Source organism: Saccoglossus kowalevskii, chromosome 17, assembly GCF_978046115.1.
Source record: "Saccoglossus kowalevskii chromosome 17, keSacKowa6.1, whole genome shotgun sequence".
In the NCBI taxonomy this organism is placed as follows: domain Eukaryota; kingdom Metazoa; phylum Hemichordata; class Enteropneusta; family Harrimaniidae; genus Saccoglossus; species Saccoglossus kowalevskii.
In genome coordinates, this window is record NC_140657.1 from 24106183 (window position 1) to 24129602 (window position 23420).

The window sequence follows — 23420 nt, forward strand, 5'->3', positions numbered from 1 at the left end:
GTATTTCATGATATTTAAGTTGCCTTGGCAATACAAAGGCGAGCAAACAGATAGTACCCCGGTAGGTTTATTTTGTCAAAAAACGACAAAAGTCACACATATGGTTGTACAAAAAGTATAAAAATAAATAAGAAATTTTAAAGTAAATACAACCTTAAGTATTAAAAATTTAAACCGAAAATACTAAACATTTTCAAACATGAAATTTTTTTTTTTTTTCTCAATTTATCAGACTCACATTTTGTTTTGAGTAAAACTGATGTTTTTTATATTTCTTGAGAATGACTGGAATATTGTTAATTTAACCTTTGCACCACCAGTTCCCTCTTTTCATCAAAAAATCACAAAATAGTCCTTTTTATAGTCTGCACTTTCCTTCAGATGATTGAGACAAAAATAGCCCAATTTTTTGAGTAAAAACTGAAAATTGACTTAAATTTTGTCTGTTGGCTCCAAAATTAGAGTTCAATTTCGAGAAATATTGAAGAATATAAAAAAAAATAGTGCAGAAACATTTGGGCAAGAAAGTCTGGTGGTGAAAGTTAAGTTCATAGGGAATTGGAGAATGAGAGGGGAATTTAGGTGAGAGAAATTAGTAACATTTAAGTTTATCCAAGTGGTTGTAGTGTTGAGCAGGTAGCAGGTAACTCACAACAAAAATGGTATTTCTACACGGGTAGGTGTTGTGTGGAGATGAAGCAAGCATAGCTACAGCAGTTTTTTTTCATGGGGGAAATACCATACATAAGAGAGTGTACACCTGCTGAGATCTCTACTTGTATTGGGGAACAGAACCCATCAGACAAAAAGCATTAGAACAAAGCACACTAATCTAAAGGAAACTACCTAAGCATTATCCAATCTTCGCTTGCCAAAAGCATTTTAGTACTTAGCCAGCCTTTCTGTCTGATTGATGGCCATACCAGAGAGGACAACATACTTAGCCGTTAACACAACAAATGAAGACTAGATAGTAGGGGGCAGTTAGAAGATACGAGAATTACAACACTTGTAATGCGCGTCTATAAAATAAAAAAACATACGTTATAACAACACTTGTAATACATCCACATAATAAAAAACAACTTACAACACTGTGTACATGTGCTGTGCAAAAAATAATAGTTCCACGTCCAAATTCTGAACATCTATGACAACACTTGTAACACATTCAGAATATTTGAACATCTCTGACAACACTTGTAATACATCCACATAATAAAAAACAACTTACACACTAAATAGTTACATGTACTATGTAAAAAATCATAGTTTCACATCCAAAATCTGAACATCTCTGACAACATTTGTATATATATTTCAATGTTTTTTGTCTTTCAAAACAAAATTAAATATGCACTTTCATGCATGAAAATATTACAAATTTTACAAATTGAAACTTTAAAATAATATTTTGATGTAAAAAAATATTAATCAAAATCACAATGTTCTGAAACGAGTGTTGCATAGGAAGTATTTTTGAGTGAGTTAGAACCGCCTGGGGCAGTAAGCCTGAACCAGCATGGGTACACATAAAGATAGCCCTGATAGTGGGCCTATTCAGTACCACATGACAAACTACATGACTTGTGGTGTCTTTCAAATACAAATAACAAATAATTAATCAGTATAATAAGGCCAAATGCATGTTTTTCTTTTTTCTTTACTGCATCTCTGTGCACTACAGCAGTGTACTAGGGACCCTGAAGAGCATACTAAGGTAGGAGGGCTAAGAGAATGAGACGCAGGCAGAAAGTGGTGCTTCAGAACAGCGGGAAGTCTGCATGAACTGCCAAAATATTTGAAAACTTTAATGGTGTATTGGAGTAAACACTTGCCCAACAGCGGACGTTTACTCTCTAAGACCCCAGGCAACATTAATGGATTTCAGCTTTGCAAGGGAAACTGCTGTGCTAGCTAACTGTGTAGACACTCTGATTGGGAATGGCTATTTTACACAGCCTTCAAACATGCCTCTGGCAATACATTCACATGTACCGTACTACGCTCTCGTAAAATAACACTAAACTAACATGAGAAAACACACACAGGAAAAGTTGGTAAAATACTATAGAATTGGAAAAATTTACACAAATTCTAGAATTTCACACTAAGAGAAGAAGGGGCAAAAAGGATAAACATTTCCTATTGAAATTGTATAAACAATGAACAATAAAACCTCCTTAAATCAGAAAAGACTTTTAATTCTTTCATTTTAGGTGAAAATCTCCTTAATCTCCAACGATCTATCTCCCAACATTTTCCATTCCATTTGTGTAGACAGCCCTTTATAATAATTTTATAGAATGTTTAATTGTTAATAATATTTTAATGCCAGTACTCCATCATTATTACACATTTTTCAACTAAGTACAAATCTTTTTTTTTGGCAGGAAACAACGTCAATTGTTATTAAAGCGCTCTTCTCTCTTAACTACTCTGTGACGGTAATTTTTGCGATATTTTGACAACTTCAGGCAAAATTAAATTGTAATGACTTTTATTTAAATGTTCAACCGATAAAAAAACTAATTTTCACACTAAAATTATTCTCTCTAAAATGTGATGGAGAACTACTATTAATTCAAATCAATTAGAAAGTCTTTTACGAAATTGGATAGATTCAAGAAACAATTATCTTATTCAATTTGATCACTGCATTCATCGTGACAAAAACGACAGTTGGGTTGAATTAACGACAACAATTCTAAACTTTTTCTAAATTGCAGGCGATTAAAGGTAATTTTCTGAAGTGTTATGATATATTAAATCGGCCCCATTTACATTCACACAGATCGCAATGAGTTCAACTTTCTATCTCTTTGTATGCCACAATGCTCTTTTTTTCACCCAACCTTTAGTTACTGTTTTAAATTCAATTTTTGATTATTTTCAAAATTTATTTTCTGTTTTTAGCTAGCAGATAACTTAGGCAATGATAGATCTCATAATCTCCTTCGGTTTTAAAGTCAAAACTTGATAATTTTTTTTTGGTTTCCTAGCTGCAACAAATCACATACTGTATATGTTTCATTTCATTCAGTTGGGGAGGGGGAGGGGCAATTCTCATCCCCACCCAACCACAGACAATGAAACACCTCATGCAACAGTGATTTATATATTTTACCACCACCAAAAAAAACAAAACAAAAAAAAACACAATTGTTCATGATCTGATCATTGTAGTAACACAATATCGTCACTTGAATGAGGCACAAACATTGTGGAGAATTCTGACAAAAATGACTCCGTAATAAAACATTCATAGCGAGGGCAAGGGGAAATGCACACATATGCAAATGATAACAGTGCTTATGAAAGCATTGAAAAGTACATACGTGAGGACAGTCTTTGTCAATAAATTAACATAACTGTGAGCATGGTTCATTTTGGAACCGCTTGTTTAGTTAGACACTGCTGCATATGCCCTAAAAACTGTGCTAATAGCTGAAAGCATCGATTTTACTAAGTAGATTAAATGAGATGGTCTGAGTTGAGATAGGAATGAAAGTGATAGGCATAAGTGTCAAACTTTGCACACAAACTATCTGGCTATACTGTCAGTTGACACATCTTGACATACAATACTCCTTAACTTTAGTATATGTGATTGCGTTACTTATTGGGATTTAAATGCCTCCAGGTACATGACACATCCCACATAAGTAACCCTAGACTTATAACATTGTCTCGTTTCTCCCACTCGCTCGTCAGTTGGTGAAAATACTCACTCAAAAGGTGGCTGCTGACAGAGCGTAATTAAGGGATACATTTCAAAACCATGCATTAGGTGTCCTGGAAATTACACTTAAGGGGTCAACCATTGCTGACTCTGGGAGGGTCGATGCTGAAAAACTTTGCAAATCATTTGTTTCCTTCATTTAGTTTCAAGCTAAAATTTTTTTCAGGGTGATGTTCCAGTAAATTGTAGTTGTTTTCCTCCATCAAACGTGTGTTTTATTTAAAAGGCGGTGGTCGTCACATCATGTTGTGTTCGATATGGGACTCACAGTGATGTATACAACAAGTGTAAAATACATTGTTTGTTTACATGAAATTCAAGCATGCACGCCCACCGTCCTTTAAATATAAATAGTAATATTCTGTGATGTTTTCCTGAGTTTTGTTTTAAAATTTTTCCTCATGCAGATTTTCTTTCAAAACTCACCTCACCCCCATAGTTTCTAATGGTCGACCCTTAAATCCAGCTCCTCTCTTCCACTTCTACAAAGCAAAGCATGCTGGGAGATTAATAATATCTTAATATTAGTTTTTTAAGCCCATGAATAGGACATAGAAAATCAACTTTGGAGACTACAGGGCTTTTCATAGCGGTTACAAATTAAAAAGAAAATATTAAAAAGGATGACCTGTTATTAAGTCAGCCTATTCGTTGTCAGTAAGTAGAACATCAGCATATGTTTTAGTCTGTTCCGCCGATAATGTACTTTGCATTGACTTTTTTGATTATATGTATCATTAACTATAGTCTAATCTATATTTTATTCATCATATAATATTATTATTGCATACACTAATTTCTTTACCCATGGGCATCCCGCAAGCATTCATCCCACCAAAAATTATATTAAAATTACAGCTAAGAATTATTGCCGTTTATTGAAGGGTTTCAATACCTTTACCTACAAGGCAAATAGTTGCTTCTAAGCCTGTTGATACCTTTTTTCCCGATAGTTCGTTGTTTTTATTACTTTCAGCTCAGCTCTAACTACAGGCAGCGGTCTCCAAATATTTATTAAATTACGCTATGTTAAAAGCTTGGATAGTGTTTCACTTTTAACCTCAATTCCAATGCATATTAAAGAGACCGTCATCATGGTTTTGTTTCCTTGCCAACATATTAGTTTTTCCTCAAATGCTAGAAATCCATATTTTGGTAATATGAGTGACAGAGAAAAAATTACTAAAATACTAAACAGAGTAAAGTAAAATGTTAACCAAACATAAGCCTATACAAAAAGTAATATTACAAAAAGTAATATAATTTCAAATCAAAAAATGATATTTCATTCATAGTTTCACAGTATTCCATTTTTCATAGTTCCATTTTTACAATTTCCATGGCAACCTCAAAACCTCAGATAAAAAAATGCTATTTAATAAATCAAATTGATTTTACTTAAAAAGAGATAAATATTAATATGGAATTATTTATTAGATTTATTATTTATTTATTTACCAATAAATATAGTTTTACATACATAATAACTAATTTTTATATTGTAATATATACTAATAAATATATAAAGAGTGAAAAAGAATTTGATATCAAAAAGAATTTGATATGGTGGATGGTTTTCCATATCCAAACACCATACAGTAGTCTTGGTATCAATAACATCTACAGATCAAACTCCTTGACATCGGCGCTACTTAACATATACTCTATTTAAAACTATTTTAAATAAACATTATTTCAAATCTTTTTAAATATTATCCATCTTAAAAAAAACAAAAAACAATTCTTTTAAATGTATTCTCACCATTTTATAGTGAGATGATTATTTTTCTTGTTCTTTTAAAATTGTAATTAATTTATCCAATACAACTTATAAAAACTTTGCTACAAATTAACAAAAAAATGCTTGAAAAACGTGAAATCAAATTTGTAGTAAGATCTCTGTTGTATGCAAGAAACCTGTCACATGAGCTAAATAACAGGAACTCATAATACACAATAATAATGCTATGACCCCTATATAAAATGGTATAACCCTAATTAGCATACATAAATGCATGACTAACTTTAAAATTACAAAAAAGTTACACTAAAAAAAATGTAATTTTTATAGAATATAGTTTTCTAAACTTTAATACCCTTTTTTGTTATAAAAAAAAATTTAAGAAATATTTAACAGATGAAATAGTATCAATTTCTAACCTAAAAATTAAAATTTGTTAGAAAATCATAAAACACAATCGAAAAAATATTGAATTTATTTTTCTGATTGTAGATCTGAATTATAGCAAATATGTTTGACTCAATAAGGTAACTCTTTTGTACGGTTATTATAAAACGAGTTACTGTAGCTACTTTAGTGGTAGGTCAGCCTGGGTGAAGTGAATTGTTGTTGAATGTTTACATGATACATACAAGCTGATAGGCAGAATAACTATACAAATGTCAATTTTACTGACAAAGTAGAACGAAACAGGAACGTGACAATTTCGCCATTTAATCTTTAGCAAATACGCAGTGATATTTTAGTATTTAACAGCAGCGCCGGAATCCCCCGTCTGGCTTGCAATCCACTTATGCGGCATTACTGTGATCAATGGTGGTGGCACAAATCAGGCACAAGAAGTTACACACATTTGCAGCAGATTCAGAGGTAAAATAGTTGCACCCGACCCGAAGAGTCATGGTTACTTTGTGCAACCACAGGTGGGCTTATACAGACTGGTCGATCCTCACACAGGTGTCGGCAGGCATGCCGATAACATTGATTAGTACATAGCATACATAATATGCGGGAGTACGGTTTAAACTCAAGAGTAACAACATTCCAAGCATTGTTTACAATCAAAGACATTAACACCAGTGACCACCTGGTGAATTTAAAAAAAAAATAAAAACATTGAATCTAAATGAAAAGCCCAAGTTTTACAATTATAATATCATATTTTTATTAATAACAGCATGTATGGCATATATATGGAATAAATATTTAATAGCAATGGGAATAGTTACAGCTAAAGCTATGAACTGAGGGAGGTTTGAAACTTAAGATGTAACATTACCAAGGACTGGGACAAAGCGTGTCTGAGAAATGTACATAGCTTGTACACCAAAACTGAACTGTAAACAAGGACTGCTCAACCATAACCAACAGAAATATTTGCCGTTTAAGCCAGTGACCATGTTCCTGTAAAAGACCCCTCTCCATCTACACAAGGTTTCAGTGAGTCCTGAGTGAAACGAGACAGTGTACAGTAATCAAAGGTCAATGAAAAAAACAGGCATGCCTGTCAGTGATGAAGCAGCTGCAATATGGATGACAATATCAAGTGTTAAAATAAGAAAACAATTTGGTTTCTTCCGCAACACTTGGCTTCATTAATTATGATAGACATCAGCGCTAAGCATGATGGGAAACTGTCCGAACCCATTATATGTCTGGGTAAATGGGTTTAAGTGATTTATACCATATTATACCATGTGTGTGGTATCTATTGTCAAATAAAAACAAATACTTAAAATAAAGGCAGGCATTTGCTCTTACACACCAATAGAGGGTATTAAATCACCACTTTTAGCAGTCAACCATCCAAAGACCAGCAATCCAGGGCTACTATCTCAGACTTCTTTACCACCACCCAAGTCATTAACTATCCTCCAGCCAACTGCCCTTTGACCAGTCAGTCAAAAAGACCTCAAAGCTTCTTGGCCTGGGTCATCAGTTTTCTTCCAGGCAACTGCCCCTTGATCAGTCAACCAGGGCTGCTAACAAACCTCTAGACCCTGGGTCATCAATTTTCTTTCATCTATCCATCCCTTGACCAGTCAGCCATTTTATTTTTTAGTATCCAACAGCAGGGATTACCACACTGGCTTTTCTCTATTATAGTCTGGGTGGGTGATCATCCAGCCATGTGCATTGGTCATAATTTGAGATCAAGGATATTCCTGGTCAATTGACCAGCTGTCACGGAAACCAGTTAATCCTTCCGATAATAAATTCATCACAACCGGTCAAATGTTCACTATCTAAATTTGAGGCAGGCAATTAACTAACCGGCTAATGACTGGAATTTTGACCACTGCAACTTTGGCCAATCAAATTCAACCAACCGTATCACAATATTTTTTTTCGCCGCTTACCATGCATGATTAAACCAGTTATTGATTTTTATGTGACAATAAATGCATATCTTATTGCCAAATGTTTTTTATTTTAATAATTTAGAACTTTAATCTATCAGCCAATATTGGTATTAGCACATATATATGCTAGTATTGATTCAATATGTAACACTAATCTTTGTTACAATCATTTTATGCCAGGGTGTTTGGTTTGTGCCTCATCTGCTGGAATTCCCACGTTAGCAAAGACTACCTAACAATTTGCACACATTCATACCATACATATCAAACCAACTGTGCAACTGATGTATCAAATTTAGTTTTGTTATCAGGCAAGTTTGTATGGTACTATGTTTGGATACAGCTGGTATCTTTGATCAGACCAAACTGGAAACCAGCTACAGAATCAGAATATGTGTACTTGTGAATTGTGCATTGTCGATTGAAATTGATTTTTAAAAACATTGAGAACTTGGGGGAGGGGAGAGAGGTTGTAATTAATTAATTAATAGTTTTCAGAAAAAAAGTAGTCAATCTACAGCAATTCATTTTAATTTTACCCTGATTACACAATGATAGGGGAAAAGTTAAAAATTTGTTCATAAAAAGAAACTTTGATTGAAATCTATTGCATTTCAAGAAAATAAATGTGTTAAAAACAAAATAAATCCGAATTCAGTTTTTATATTTTGTTTTATACTAAATTGTAATGAGGGTTTGGAGTAGTGCCGCCATCGTTGCTTAGCGCATGTTCAAATTTTATGTAGCAGACCACATAACATGAATTATTTAATTTTCAGGATTTGATGATTTTATGGTGTTCGCGAGAACAAAATTTTGGAAAAGTTGTTATTTTGGACTTCTACGAAGTGTTCACTGTTACAACATTTCAGGATTGTCACCGACTTTTTGTCTTGTGAAATTAGAGCAGTTTACCGAATAAATTTTACACATGTGTACGTTGCACGAGACCAATACGAAACAGAACGTGATGCAAGGACTGTAAACGTAAGAAATAATACAGACACGCTGATTTTACGACCCTTTCCAGTTTCCGTGATTATAAGTACCATTTATCCTTAGGTAATACCGATCAAATTAAAACAGAATAGCAGTCAGAAACAGTTACTTTTCAACGAGAATGGCAGATCAGAGCGACAAAAACATCTGACAATAACAATAACATAACAGAAAAGTTATAAATGTCACTGTAATGGGTTTGATGGCTCCATAGTTTGGACTATTATTTGGAACAGATGTAACTGACATGACAAGCCGTACGGGTATGGGTATGATATAAACGTTGACAACAAACGACTCACTGTAAATATGGCAACAAACCTACAAACTATCACATCTCATATTTCACCAAAAATATCATATTGCTTTTTTTTTCAAAATTACAATAATAATTCAATAATCCTGACCAAGGTTTGCTATATCACAGACGAGGAATTGATCATTTAAGATATTTGGAGAGGGGGAAATATAATTCTGTATTGTGCTGCTGATTTTTGAAGCTAAAAGTTAGAGGTTACCAACATTTAATAAAGAAGAAGAAATTTTAAGAAAAGTAACTTTTATAATGATTCCAAACCCTTTCCTTCCTAATTGGTTCATCCCTTACAAGCACATAAATTCCCCCCCCCCAAAGTAATTGTATTATCCCTGATAATGTGACTAAACTTACAAAACAAAATTTGGTATATCATTTTTTTTTGGTAAAAAACTCAAAGAAAATAAAATTTTGGATAAGAATTTTGTTGTGCAAAAATCTCACAAACGAAAATGTAATTTTTAAAAATATGCTTTTTGTTCTGTTGTGATTGACAAGTGTCCGAATTTCCAAATGACCAGTGAGCCCCCTCGATCAGTTTCTTATCTTTACAGGACCTCTTCTAATCCCCTTTAGTCAATATTTCACTTCATCTTGGAGCCTTGTAAGCTGCCAAAATGTCCCAGTTTATCTTTTACAACCTAACTTGTTTGACCATCGCTGTATAAAACTGCCGAACAAAGGTTGTCTACACTCGACATCGCACCTGACAACAGCAAACTGCATCATGAATTTCGTGTAAAAAACACTTGTATGTGTTGAAATCTGATGATTTATGTGACAGAGAAGGGGTTGGAGAGCTCTTGTGTGTGTACACCAAGAGCAGAACGGTGCAGTCTGGATAAGAGGTATACAAACAAAACCACATGTCTTGTACTACAACATACAGGAGTCATATGTATCTATGTAACTGCTGACTGTTAACGACATCAGATTATTTTACTAGGATGTGAGTATTTGATTGAAACATTACTGCCTTGACTTTTGTTCTTTAAAACATCAAAAGTATCCAACTTACAATACATGCCACACTTTGGTGTTAAAATTTACCTTAAAATAGAGTACTAACTGAGCATATACTAACAAATTATGAGAAATCACAAAACATACAAAAAGATAGAAAAATTATACAGAAAAATGTTACATTTGAACTGCAAAACTATGTTTTCCATGGGTTTGATTGACTTACTATTTCTATGCCCCACAAAAATTCAGATTTTTTGTAATTTGAGAGCCCCTCTGAAAATAAAATAATATTTTCCACCAAAATCTTGGTATAACATTTTGTACATTTTATGCATTTTTTTATGATTTTATCATTTTTTTATGATTTTATCATTTTTTTTTATGATTTCTTCTTTAATTTTGAACCAAATGGACATAATTTCCTATTGGCAACATGTCTTGACCAAAATTTTAAAACAATGTGGGCAAAATTGAAGTATTTTTACGAATTTGATGGTATTTTGTGAAAGGTGACAAAAGTTGACTTTGGCGTTGAAAATGGTGGAATATTTAGAAACCCTGATTACAAGACTGAATGAATGACTAAACAAAGAGTAAAACAAACAAACAAATGAATGAATGAAATAAATAAATATCTGATCACGAAAACTATTCACTGGATATTTCAACCACAGACCTTAGAAAGATTTGGGTAAATCAAAAGCTTCGCAAATAAGCACGTTATAGATTCTAATTTCACGTGTGATAGGGAAGTGAATGTGTTGTGTAGCTGCCACCTAGTATTCACAACACAGAATGTAATCTTCTGGAAAAAAGGAAGGTAAAATGGGCTTAAAGTTCTTCTGGTTCGATGCATAGTATAAAGACCAAATAAGTCTCCAATTGTTTTCCTGTCTACAGACACAGATTTTCCCGCCAAAGATTAGAATGTCAAATTCTTCAGCGCTTCAGAAAAACTTCCATTTTCCCACAGTTTTCTCCACCTTTCATATTCACCAAGGATTGCTACATTCATATAACCTTGAATATTAATCCAATTTAAATTAAGAATATTATAATTTAACTGAAAGAAGATCAATTTCATTCGAAATTTTAATCTTAATTTTCAATATTAACTACAGATTAGACTAAAAGGCGAGTAAACCAATTCAGCTACTTTTTTTATATTTTTTGATCCAATTGTGATCCTCACCTTGACTGAATTAATAATAAATGTTTACAATCTGTTTAGATATTACACTGAGATTTTTCCCGAATTATAAAAAGCTAAATAATACTTTTGAGTTGGCATGAGTGGGTGAATTTCGGGAAAATATGCAAAATTTGACGACAAATGAACATTTTAAGGGTGTAGCAGTGACTTTCATGAATGTAGTTACGGTAATTCAAGAAACTCACAAAAATTGGTACTGGAGAAAATTTAAGTGTCAGATTTTCCAGATATGTATGTGTTCATCTTTCATAAAATAATTTAATTTAGAAAGATATGATTTAATTTTCAAATCCTGTACTGTTTTTTGCTCAATTTGCTGAAGTTGATCAAATACAAACACTGAGCCTGTTAACAAATATGATATACAACCGATATACAACCGCTAAGATGACATTGAGTACGAGATAAAGAACACATTAACATCAATCTTTCCAACGGGACATGATTTAAACCATAAGTTTATGAGTTTATAACTCAGAAATCTGATACATTTTAACTTGTGTGTGATTGTTGATCATTCAAAAAAATTATAAAAAAAAAATTCAAGATTTCTTAGCTTTGCTATTTAATGCAATTATTTACAAACAAATTTTAATTATTGTGATGAAAAAATATTGATCGCAGGACATTTTAGACAAACTGCCAAAATACACATTTTTTTTCATAGCAGGAATGAATGATAAACACATGTCAGATGAAAGATCACACATCACAACTGTTTAGAGTTGTTTTTTTTCACATAGGTGGAAATTTCATTCTTCAACATTCGATTATATCGGGCAGAGGAACGATCGACGTTGTACATCGAAAATAATTACAGAATTGTGAAAACATGTAAAAATAAAGCAGCCACCCGCTACGATAGATATTCTTTGCAATTATTGGTGTTTGTATAAGAGAAGCTACTGGCCTAGAGCGTAACACGCTTGGTTCTTCCATTCAGTTATATAGCCTAAAATTACATTCAAAGCCTGACCATGTTCTGAAAATATTTGCTTTATTGATCAACATTAGACTACAACCAAAGCACACTCAAGCAAGGCAGGCATCTTTCCAATAAAATGATTCCTGTTTTTAGTGTAGATATTGACAGCTGTTTTTTTTTAACTAGGAGCCAATGATTTTTTTCTCATTTTGTATATCGGTTGTTGTGTGTGTTCAGGCAAATTCACTGTATGGGAAGACAATATAACATGTACATAAATTAGTGGGACATGATATCTGTTGAGATCTGCACAACATTGAATGCAGAGATTGGAGAAATCAATAGTTACAATGCCAAGTACAAATACTGCACATTATGCAAAATTAAGCCAAACCATCCTCAGTAATGATTGCAACACATAACACAGAATGTGTCAAAATGTGCAAGTGGACACATGTGCAATAAATGAATCCTACAGCTCAGCGCACATTACAGACCTGTTTAAAACCCCCAACATAACTTTAGAGCGGCGCAAAGCACTGATCTAGTCCGATATACATCACATACACACACTATACAACAATCCTTCTACGGATAAAAAGAACACCGACAAGCCCTAGTTTTTTTAAGTCCAGATTTTCACCCGATTATCAGTCACCATCAATCTCTTCCCCCACCCCCTTCCCTATTTTTTTTAAAATCCTGAATTGGTCGTTAGTATAGTGAATAGAGTGGCTCAGTACTGCGAGTCTTAGACAGTGGCGGGCACGACATAACAATATCATAGAATGCACTTAAGACAAATTTGGTTTTTGTTCTATCCTTTCTGGTCCACTGGTCAGTAAGAATCGTTGCAAAGTCAGCACAAAAGACGAAAAGGACATAAAGAAATCCTTCTGACAGAAATTTACTGCTCTTAACACACCTCCATGATGTGAATGTAACCAGTCAAAGGTGAAAAAAAAATCAAAGAAAGAAAAAAAAGCAACTGAACTGCTCACCTAAAACATCACGGCAAATTCGAAAATATATCGATGTGTGAGCAATTTTCAATTAAATATCAGTTAACAAAGTAATTAAGGATTTTAATTTATTACTCAGTCAATTAGCAGGGTGGTGTTATTTGTATGGCAATCACACAAACACTGTAGTATATGTGTTTTTTGTTACATTTATTAATTAGCTATGGTACATTGTAACAATATCAGCAAGCATTTGCAAACCTATGATAGCTAGTTAACTACTTAGTCGGCTAGCTTTAATTCTGCATTGTGAACAGATTCAGGCCTAACCAAAACAGTTTTTGTTCCCCGATTTAATCTGTGTTTTTGCGATCACAAAGACAAGTGGGATTTCTCAATGGATCTGATGGTGACGAGGTCTGCAAAGACTTCTTTTCCTTGAATGGTAAGAAACACCTTTGTTCTTCAAAGAGTACAACTAAACAAACATCAAAGACTGAATAGATACTGGTCACTGCATTAGACTACTTAAACACTGCCATGGTAGAGTTTATATTACGATATAAATACACGTTTACAACATGGTTTCATAGCTAAATCTCAGTTGAAGTAAAAATTGAAAATGAAAATATTTTCTGAGATTAGGGAGCCATGTTTTAAACCAGTAGTGGAATAATCATGGTTGCTCGATGTAAAGAAAACGACATATGTTCTTTGAATTCAACAGGGACGGTATACAAACAAACTACTAACATATCTCACCCTACGTGATACAACTAATTCAATCAATTACTTGTGGTAATTCAGATATTTAATAAGAATATGTTAACAATAAATAGTTAATAATTATACAATTAAAGAAACTGGCCTCGAAAAATGTGAAATTATTAGCAATAGTTTCTGATGACAAGAAAAACAAACATTAATCAATTGTCCATCATATTGGGCAACACATTTGGATTATAATGAAGATTAAATGTACATCAATTTTAAAAATGGTGAAGTTACATTAGAAGATGATTAAACTGAGTTTAATTGTTCTCCAGAGAGAACCGGTAGCTGAGGTGAGTTTTTATAACTTGATAAGCTTACAGTAAACGTTGAAGGTGACACGGTAAGAGATGGGAAAGGGGGAGGGGGTATCAGTGACCGAGCTGTCTGTGTGCTACTTTTATTGGACATATTTGGAGAGACAATAAAAACAATAGAAAGTTTTTCTCACCCCGGTTGTAAATTTTAACAGTGCTACTAAGTTTGTTATTTTACGATTGACTCTAAACTTCACACCTCCATACAGTAGAAACAACGGTACCCGATAATAGGTTTACTCCCACATGACACCAATTGCGACAATTCACTTTTTTCCGGGAGGGGGGGGGGGGTAAAACATTAAAATAAGGAATAGCAAAACCTACTTTTCGTAGTCTCCCTTGCAGTACAGTTTTCTGTCTTTAAAATAACATGATCGTGACAGCGGCGATTGGCACACGCTGCATTGCAAACATTGTTCGTGCCACGAGTTTTCCATGACTCGCATCAGAAAGCGGTCCTCGATAGGTTGTTGACAACCGGCGCAAAGCGCCTTGCAGCATTTGCCGTTCTTTTTTAAACCGTTGTCGCCTGAAAACGAAAAACACCCAAGGACAATTCAGTATTTTAAAAATACGCTTTATGTAATTTAGATGAATAAATTATGAAATATAAATAAATTGTTCGGGTGGTTATTTCAAGTCAAACTCGTAAACTGAACAGGTAACGGCAGCCTAGTGAGTTGAAAATTAACAAGTTACCCACACAGTACGGCGAAGACGCCTAGGAAAACACGGCATAGGCATAACCTTAGATGTCAATCGGATAATTTCAAACTTCCATTTTATTCAAAGTTAAAAAAAAATTGTAATGGTATCCAAATTATCGATACGAGTATTTTTGTTCGTTCATTTTTATCGGCAAAGTGGATTTGGATATTTAGACTTCAAATGTTTTCGGACGACAACGCGCGGGCATTCAAGGGCAGACGATCTACACGACGTGACTAAAAAATCCAAGGTTCTTAAAACAACCACCGATTAGGAAAAGAAAACAACTAGCTCAAAGAAAGGCTGTTCTTGGTGTATAAATAAAGCTGAATAATAACCATAACATGACCAGGTTTAGTATTGCAGCGTCCAATGTTGAGATAAGTTGCGGCCCGTTGCGTTCATTCTGACAGGTAGCAGAGATGGGAGCTCGAGCAGCGACGCCGACTGCGATGTGTCCATGCCCACCGGGAGCGATGAAATTTGGCAATAGTGGTGAAAAGGGGGAAATCCTACATCCAAAAAAATTAAGTAAATCAATAATTGTATGATAGCGATACTTACCAGTGTTAACTGTTGTTTGTATGAAGTCAGGATGTATCGTTGTGTTTGTTACGTCTTCTAGTTTTAATGATGCCATATCACAATGCGACGAAACACTGGAAATATCTCGCACCGTAGTCAGTGTCGTTATATCCTAAAAAAATAACGGTGATTATTAAAAAAAATGACACGCTAACAGCATTAGGAAGAAAGTTTCTGATATTCAAATACATAATTCCTGGGAAATTAAGTCAGAAAAACCTGATTTGGAAAAAAAATAGAAAATTAATGTCAAAAGTTTTTTAAAAAAAGATGAGCAAAAAAAAAATGTCACTGTACCTGACAGTACGGCATATGGGTGGCACAGCTTGACTCGGTATGGTTCCAAAAAATCTCAGCAAAGATATCTGTCTAGCTGTACGCTAATAGTCGCACGTTGCATCGACCAGTGTAGGTAGACCGATAGACTGCCACGGTGTGTGCTCAGAGTTTAAAGTTTAATACACACACGCCGAGAAAACACCGACACCTGCCAAAATATTGAATTTGTCGGTCCAGTTTTTGGGGTTGGTGTTTAGAGAACCCGGGCTCAAATCAAGCAAGTGTTGCATGTACTAGTTGAGTTATTTGCTAAAAATCCCAGTGTTTACAATGAGTGGCGAGCCGGGTAGATACAGATGGAACGTTAAAGTTTACCGCTATATACTGTGTTATGTATTACAACGGGGCCATGAATGAATAAGCACTTACAAGCCGAATCACATTAAACACTTTACAGATAACGCTCCGCTGTTCGCGTAATGTTTTTTTGAAGGACGGCCTCAAATAAATGTTGAAAAATTTAAACTAATAATTTATGCGTTTGAAGTGTTTAAGATGCTATGCTGAAGTAATTGTTTTTGAGTTGTTGTATATGGAGATGAACACAGACGAGCTATTTGATTAGTGACACGATACATAGTATGGCGGTGATGCGGTGCAATGGGAAACCATATCTCCGCCTGAACCGAGGGCACAGATTTGTAAAGGGGCGGGACATTTCATCACTACGCGAATGAAAGTCGAAGCAATTTTTTCCGAATTTTATCTGACAGTTCTCCTTCCCCCGACAAAGTAAGCTATGGCGTATACAGCCGGTGTGTCCCGACTATATGCACCAGTTACGCAGAGTACATATGTTTTGTAATGGCCCGTGCGAGCTCACAGCTGAAAAGGCGATAAATTTCTGCAGCGTTGAAAGTTTACCCAAGGGGTCAAGGGTCAAGATTGTAAGCCATTTGTTGACCAACGACTACGCCAGTTACTCTTCAGAATTTACCACAGGCAAAAATTAAAAGAAAAAATGTTTTTTAAATATTTAAAACTCATTGTAAAATTTAACCCGAAGCTGAATATCTATGTTTTAAAACGTGTCATTCGTATGAAATTAGTACCGACGTCCTGTGGGATAAGAGAGGACAGTAATAGGCTTACCATCTACTGGTATTGTTCAATACTTTGTTCCAGATTGTACGCGGATTTGACTGTAAACGATTATCACAAAAAAATTAATTTGTTCAGGTTTAATATCTAACATAGCACATGATAATAGAATTTTCTCAAAATGCGTTTCCTGAAACCTCTCACCATTTTTATGATTTCCCTCGAAGTTCGGACTACCGGTCCCTCGTGAAAGAACACTCACGTACCAGAGATATTTTCATTTCCCCGTGAACTTGTAATTCAAATAAATCGTATCCTTTATTGTAATTCGCCCCGTATTTACTGCAAAAATCTGTCCTATCAATGAACTTAAATAACCCATTCTGTTCAGAACGATAACGTAGATAATGAAATTAAAACGTACATCATTAAGCGGGTGCGTGCAAGTAGCTGGGGGGGGGGTGTTCAGTATTCAAGGTTCGGCGCACCGTGGTTGGTAAGGACAGGCTGTATCTCGTTCCCGTTGCGTCGCTATCGCTAACACACTTCAACAACCACGCGCACGTATGTAACTCACAAGTCAACGCTACAAACGAAAACAGTCTAAACTTAACAGAAATACTTAGTCACTGGTAAAAGGAGATTTATAACAAGTTTGCCGACACTTTGTAATGATATCACCCGTCTAAACAATTCCTCGGGAGAGTTCTCAAGAATGTGGCGGATCGGGAATCAAACGGGAGGGAATCACTGATAAAGAGATTCTGCGAAGTATAGTGTGAAATAGCGTGTAAAAGTGTCGATTGCTAGGACGCACATTGCTCTTTGACAATCTAAGTTCCCGCCGACTGTCTATTTCGCAATCTTTGTTAGACTTTACAGTTAAATATATGTAAAACTAACTCAAAAACTGGATCGACTATTTTTGCGGTTTATCCATAATGTTATTTACTAACAATATTTACCGGATTTTAGTTCGTTTTTTTTTGCTTTGATATTGTTGGTGAAGCGTTTCAACAATGAACGACAATGAGCGAAACATGCTGAACTGGAATTGTTCCAAATAGACTGGTAGAGATTTTAGCTCACACTGAACCCTATTCGCAATTTAATATTTGTGACAGAAAAAAGGTATTTAGCCGTCATATCTCAGGTGGACGGGTTTATTTATTTCTTTATTTATTTGTTTATTTATTTATTTATTTGTATACATACTGTATTTATTTACGTAAACTGTGGCGACACGCTGTTTTCAACGGAGTAATAGTCGTGGGACTGGTTATAATGCAAATGTTTGCAGTTTCAACAAAACTTACTGATGAAACCGCCAGTTTAATCGAGAAAAAACACCCCAATCATAAAAACGTCGAGCGTGACGGTTGATGTGTCGACAGTAACTAGACCGACGGAAAATGAAGTCAGAGTGTGTAGAAAGACGAAAAAAGACGAATGCCAATTACATCAACAAAGGCAAGGGAATTGAGCGTAAATTTAGTCACCAATATCGCCAGTAAAGTAGTGCGATGTATCATTACAGGACACACGAAGCAGACATTTGACTACTTCGACGTATATAAAGAGAAATCATCCACGGTCTCTGCTCGATATAACTACTTGCAAAAGTGGCGCTCTTCCTGGACTCAGCTTGTAGCGACAGTTCGAGTCATTGGCACGTCTTTACGGTTCGCCAATTCGATCGGACAAGGGAACAAAGAACGAGCATATACTACTAATTATCTACGACTAAATTATAGGAATAAAGAGACTCTATTTTGAGGGCAATCAGCTTGCATGTAAAGTTCACATCAACACTCCTGCCTCAGTTTGACACGAGGTTGAATTTATCGTTTACAACAAACGAACGAACGAGCGGCTGGCTCCGGGCTGGACGACTTGCAGTTGCTATGACCGAGACGCCCTCTTCTTGTTTCTCATTCGCAAAAAATTGACAGATACGAGTAAAATACCAAAGAAGGACTCACAAAAAACGTATTGGCAACACTGACTTCGAACAGTTATCAGACTTTGATATTTAAATTTATCATCACAAAACAACTACACTGCCTGGAAACGCAAACTCACAATGGTGTGGGGGGGGGGATAATTTACGGATACGTTGCTCGCAGTAGACAGCGATAAAAGTACAGTTTAAATGTTAAGGAAGGAGGAAGAGGGCAGGTAATGTGTTTTTATCAAAGAGAAGTGGTAAAACAACCAGTGAAATATGGTGTAATTTAAGTAAAAATGACAGCACTTTTATGCCTATTAAAGTCAGGATAGCTGTAAACGAGAAAACTATCAGATGCGCTAAGGTGCGATAAAGAGCAGTTGCACCCTTCCATAATCAAGAGCGGTCCCTTTATTTCGTTCCCAGCATGCAGTGGGCGTAGTGACTCGTGTCTGGAGGCATTTGGCCTAGGGTAATGCCTTTTACCTCGTAGGGGGTAACTGCCTTCTTGAATGTATTAGGGGGGCAATAAAGTAGCTTCAACCAGTTATAATCAAGCTTTCAGATCTCTGCTCAACAAAACAGACTTCCAGGAAGGAGATCTCTCGTCACGGGGTTAGATATTTGAATCACAGAAGAACTCGTATTTTTTTTTTAAATTAGGTTTGCTAAAGTGTATGCGCCTATACACATGCCTTTGTGAATATATAAGGTAAATAAAATTAACCGGAGTAATATCTTGATTTAAAAATATACAATTGTTTCTTTAGAGCCCAATACGTGTACGTATTGGTGAAAAAGCCCGTCTGTATTACCATTAATAAAAAGCCACAGTCGTCGCATCGACGCGTTCGGTATGGGTTCCATGCACCGCCTACAACGCACATAACATGCATTATTCCAACGCGCGCTGCATGACGACTGTGGCGCTCTACCCTTTGAGGACATTAAAATGTACCTTCAAGTAGCTCCCCTGGGATACCGGTCTAGGATCCCACCCCAAATAACCACAGTAAATGTAAACATTAGTACACTTTGGATCACAGCAGCACATCAATACCACTTTTAGCGACTAAATTATTACCACGGGGTTTAATGCTATGGCGAAACTTTCCCAACATTTGTTGCCGTTTTGGATGAGTTGACTGAAATGATGCAAAGACGTCATGTGTATATTCTCGGTACAACAAACCCGTTCCCTTTATTTTTATAAATTTCAATAGCAGCTGAATCCAGCCAGTCAATCAACAACCTCGATGCGCAACGACGTCCGCTGAAAACGTTCAATGTTATTCAATAGAGGTGATCTGAGATGTACAAATAAGATCAAATATTGAGAAAGTGTTTAAAAAAGAAACATCACCATGGCGATGAGGATACTGTCTTGGTTACCAGAAACTTTTGACACAAGGGATATTCCCGTGAAAAAAAACAGTTACATTTTTATCGATTTGCTTTATCGAGCCATGGCAGAAAACGGAAAAATGCGATCAGTTGTTTAATTTTGCCAATAGGAATTTGATACAACACTCCACGTAAGATTGAATAAAAACAGTCGAATTCTACAACGAGAGAACAAACAAAACCAAATTGGGCTTAATATTTCAAATCCTGTTCATGAAAGCTTTTAAGAAGAAAAATGCGGAAACAAAAAAAAAAGAGTTTATAATGCTGCGTAATAAAATGAAAAGTCAACAAGGACAGCCTGTTCACTGTTTTCTCCATTCTCCGTTTTCTCACCAATTCATATCCTTTTTCGAACACTCATCCACTTACGATGGCTATCTAATTAAACAACAGAGGCTTATATTTCATACGCTAACGTTAAACCATTCTCCGAGAGTGTGCAAGAAAATGGGACGAATACACATTACGCATGCATAACGTTATATAACAAAAGGAAAAACGCTAGAACGAGGAAATTGTTTCTCCAGCAGTTTATTAGTTGTATGAACAAATAAGTTCATCTTTTTTGATCAAGTACTTTTTAATAGTCACTTGACATTGCTGTCAATGTCTGACCTGGGAATTTCGGAAATTGAGAAGTAGGTATTCAGTATTACGTGAATCCTTATTTAAGACGAGTTAAATGACATACATTTTTTGGACAGGTACTAAGTGGTCTTGATTTCTGGAATCTATAAATTATTCTTGTCAATTGGTGTGCTCAATCGTATTAGAATCCCTGGTAATTGCTCTGAAGTTTTGGAATTCCTGGTGATGTACTCAGGGTTTCACAACTTCTGGCGATGTGCTCCAAGGCATCAACATTTCTGGCTATGTTTCACAATTTTTGGTGGTGTACACCGAAGTTTTCAAAACCATGATAATATTCCCTAAGGTCTTGGTGATTTTTGTGATGAGCCCCTGGTATTGCTCTGAAGTTTTAGAATTCCTGGTGATGTACTCGAGGGTTTTCACAACTTCTGGTAATGTGCTCCAAGGCATCAGCATTCCTGGCTATGCTTCACAATTTCTGGTGGTGAACACCGAAGTTTTCAAAACCATGATAATATTCCCTAAGGTCTTGGTGATTTTTGTGATGAGCCCCTGGTATTGCTCTGAAGTTTTAGAATTCCTGGTGATGTACTCGAGGGTTTTCACAACTTCTGGTAATGTGCTCCAAGGCATCAGCATTCCTGGCCATGTTTCACAATTTCTGGTGGTGAACACCGAAGTTTTAAAAATCATGATAATATTCCCTAAGGTCTTGGTGATTTTTGTGATGAGCCCCTGGTATTGCTCTGAAGTTTTAGAATTCCTGGTGATGTACTCGAGGGTTTTCACAACTTCTGGTAATGTGCTCCAAGGCATCAGCATTCCTGGCCATGTTTCACAATTTCTGGTGGTGAACACCGAAGTTTTAAAAATCATGATAATATTCCCTAAGGTCTTGGTGATTTTTGTGATGAGCCCCTGGTATTGCTCTGAAGTTTTAGAATTCCTGGTGATGTACTCGAGGGTTTTCACAACTTCTGGTAATGTGCTCCAAGGCATCAGCATTCCTGGCTATGTTTCACAATTTCTGGTGGTGAACACCGAAGTTTTAAAAATCATGATAATATTCCCTAAGGTCTTGGTGATTTTTGTGATGAGCCCCTGGTATTGCTCTGAAGTTTTAGAATTCCTGGTGATGTACTCGAGGGTTTTCACAACTTCTGGTAATGTGCTCCAAGGCATCAGCATTCCTGGCTATGTTTCACAATTTCTGGTGGTGAACACCGAAGTTTTAAAAATCATGATAATATTCCCTAAGGTCTTGGTGATTTTTGTGATGAGCCCCTGGTATTGCTCTGAAGTTTTAGAATTCCTGGTGATGTACTCGAGGGTTTTCACAACTTCTGGTAATGTGCTCCAAGGCATCAGCATTCCTGGCTATGCTTCACAATTTCTGGTGGTGAACACCGAAGTTTTCAAAACCATGATAATATTCCCTAAGGTCTTGGTGATTTTTGTGATGAGCCCCTGGTATTGCTCTGAAGTTTTAGAATTCCTGGTGATGTACTCGAGGGTTTTCACAACTTCTGGTAATGTGCTCCAAGGCATCAGCATTCCTGGCCATGTTTCACAATTTCTGGTGGTGAACACCGAAGTTTTAAAAATCATGATAATATTCCCTAAGGTCTTGGTGATTTTTGTGATGAGCCCCTGGTATTGCTCTGAAGTTTTAGAATTCCTGGTGATGTACTCGAGGGTTTTCACAACTTCTGGTAATGTGCTCCAAGGCATCAGCATTCCTGGCCATGTTTCACAATTTCTGGTGGTGAACACCGAAGTTTTAAAAATCATGATAATATTCCCTAAGGTCTTGGTGATTTTTGTGATGAGCCCCTGGTATTGCTCTGAAGTTTTAGAATTCCTGGTGATGTACTCGAGGGTTTTCACAACTTCTGGTAATGTGCTCCAAGGCATCAGCATTCCTGGCTATGTTTCACAATTTCTGGTGGTGAACACCGAAGTTTTCAAAACCATGATAATATTCCCTAAGGTCTTGGTGATTTTTGTGATGAGCCCCTGGTATTGCTCTGAAGTTTTAGAATTCCTGGTGATGTACTCGAGGGTTTTCACAACTTCTGGTAATGTGCTCCAAGGCATCAGCATTCCTGGCTATGTTTCACAATTTCTGGTGGTGAACACCGAAGTTTTCAAAATCATGATAATATTCCCTAAGGTCTAAGTGATATTTGGTGATGAGCCCCTGGTATTGTAATTTAATTACGCCATGTTTTCAGATTTCCCAGCGATGTGCTTTATAGCTTCCTAATTCCTGATAATGTTTTGTAATTTCTGGTAATATGCACCATTGATTTGGCAGTCCTGGCAACATGCTTCGGGGGGTTCAGAATTCTCGATGATGAGCTCCAAGATTTTTGAATTCCCGAGAAATCCTTATGATATGCTTCAAGGTGTTGACCGTCAGTATCGAAATGTATCCGAGGATTTGAGAACTTCTGGTGATAAACTCAAAGGTTTTAGAGTTC

General features: G+C 35.7%; 1 protein-coding gene across 1 annotated transcript in view; it reads right to left on the minus strand.

Moving 5' to 3' along the window:
* Positions 1–16269, minus strand: part of LOC100328994 (Lim homeobox transcription factor) — a 55095-nt gene extending 38826 nt beyond the window's left edge. The window contains exons 1-3 of the mRNA XM_002738592.4: positions 15909–16269; positions 15591–15723; positions 14643–14847 (exon numbers count right to left, since the gene is read on the minus strand). Of these exons, the coding sequence (XP_002738638.2) occupies positions 14643–14847; positions 15591–15723; positions 15909–15923 (353 nt within the window). The 5' untranslated portion in view covers positions 15924–16269. The remainder of the gene's footprint in view (positions 1–14642; positions 14848–15590; positions 15724–15908) is intronic.
* Between the last annotated feature and the right edge of the window lie 7151 nt (positions 16270–23420).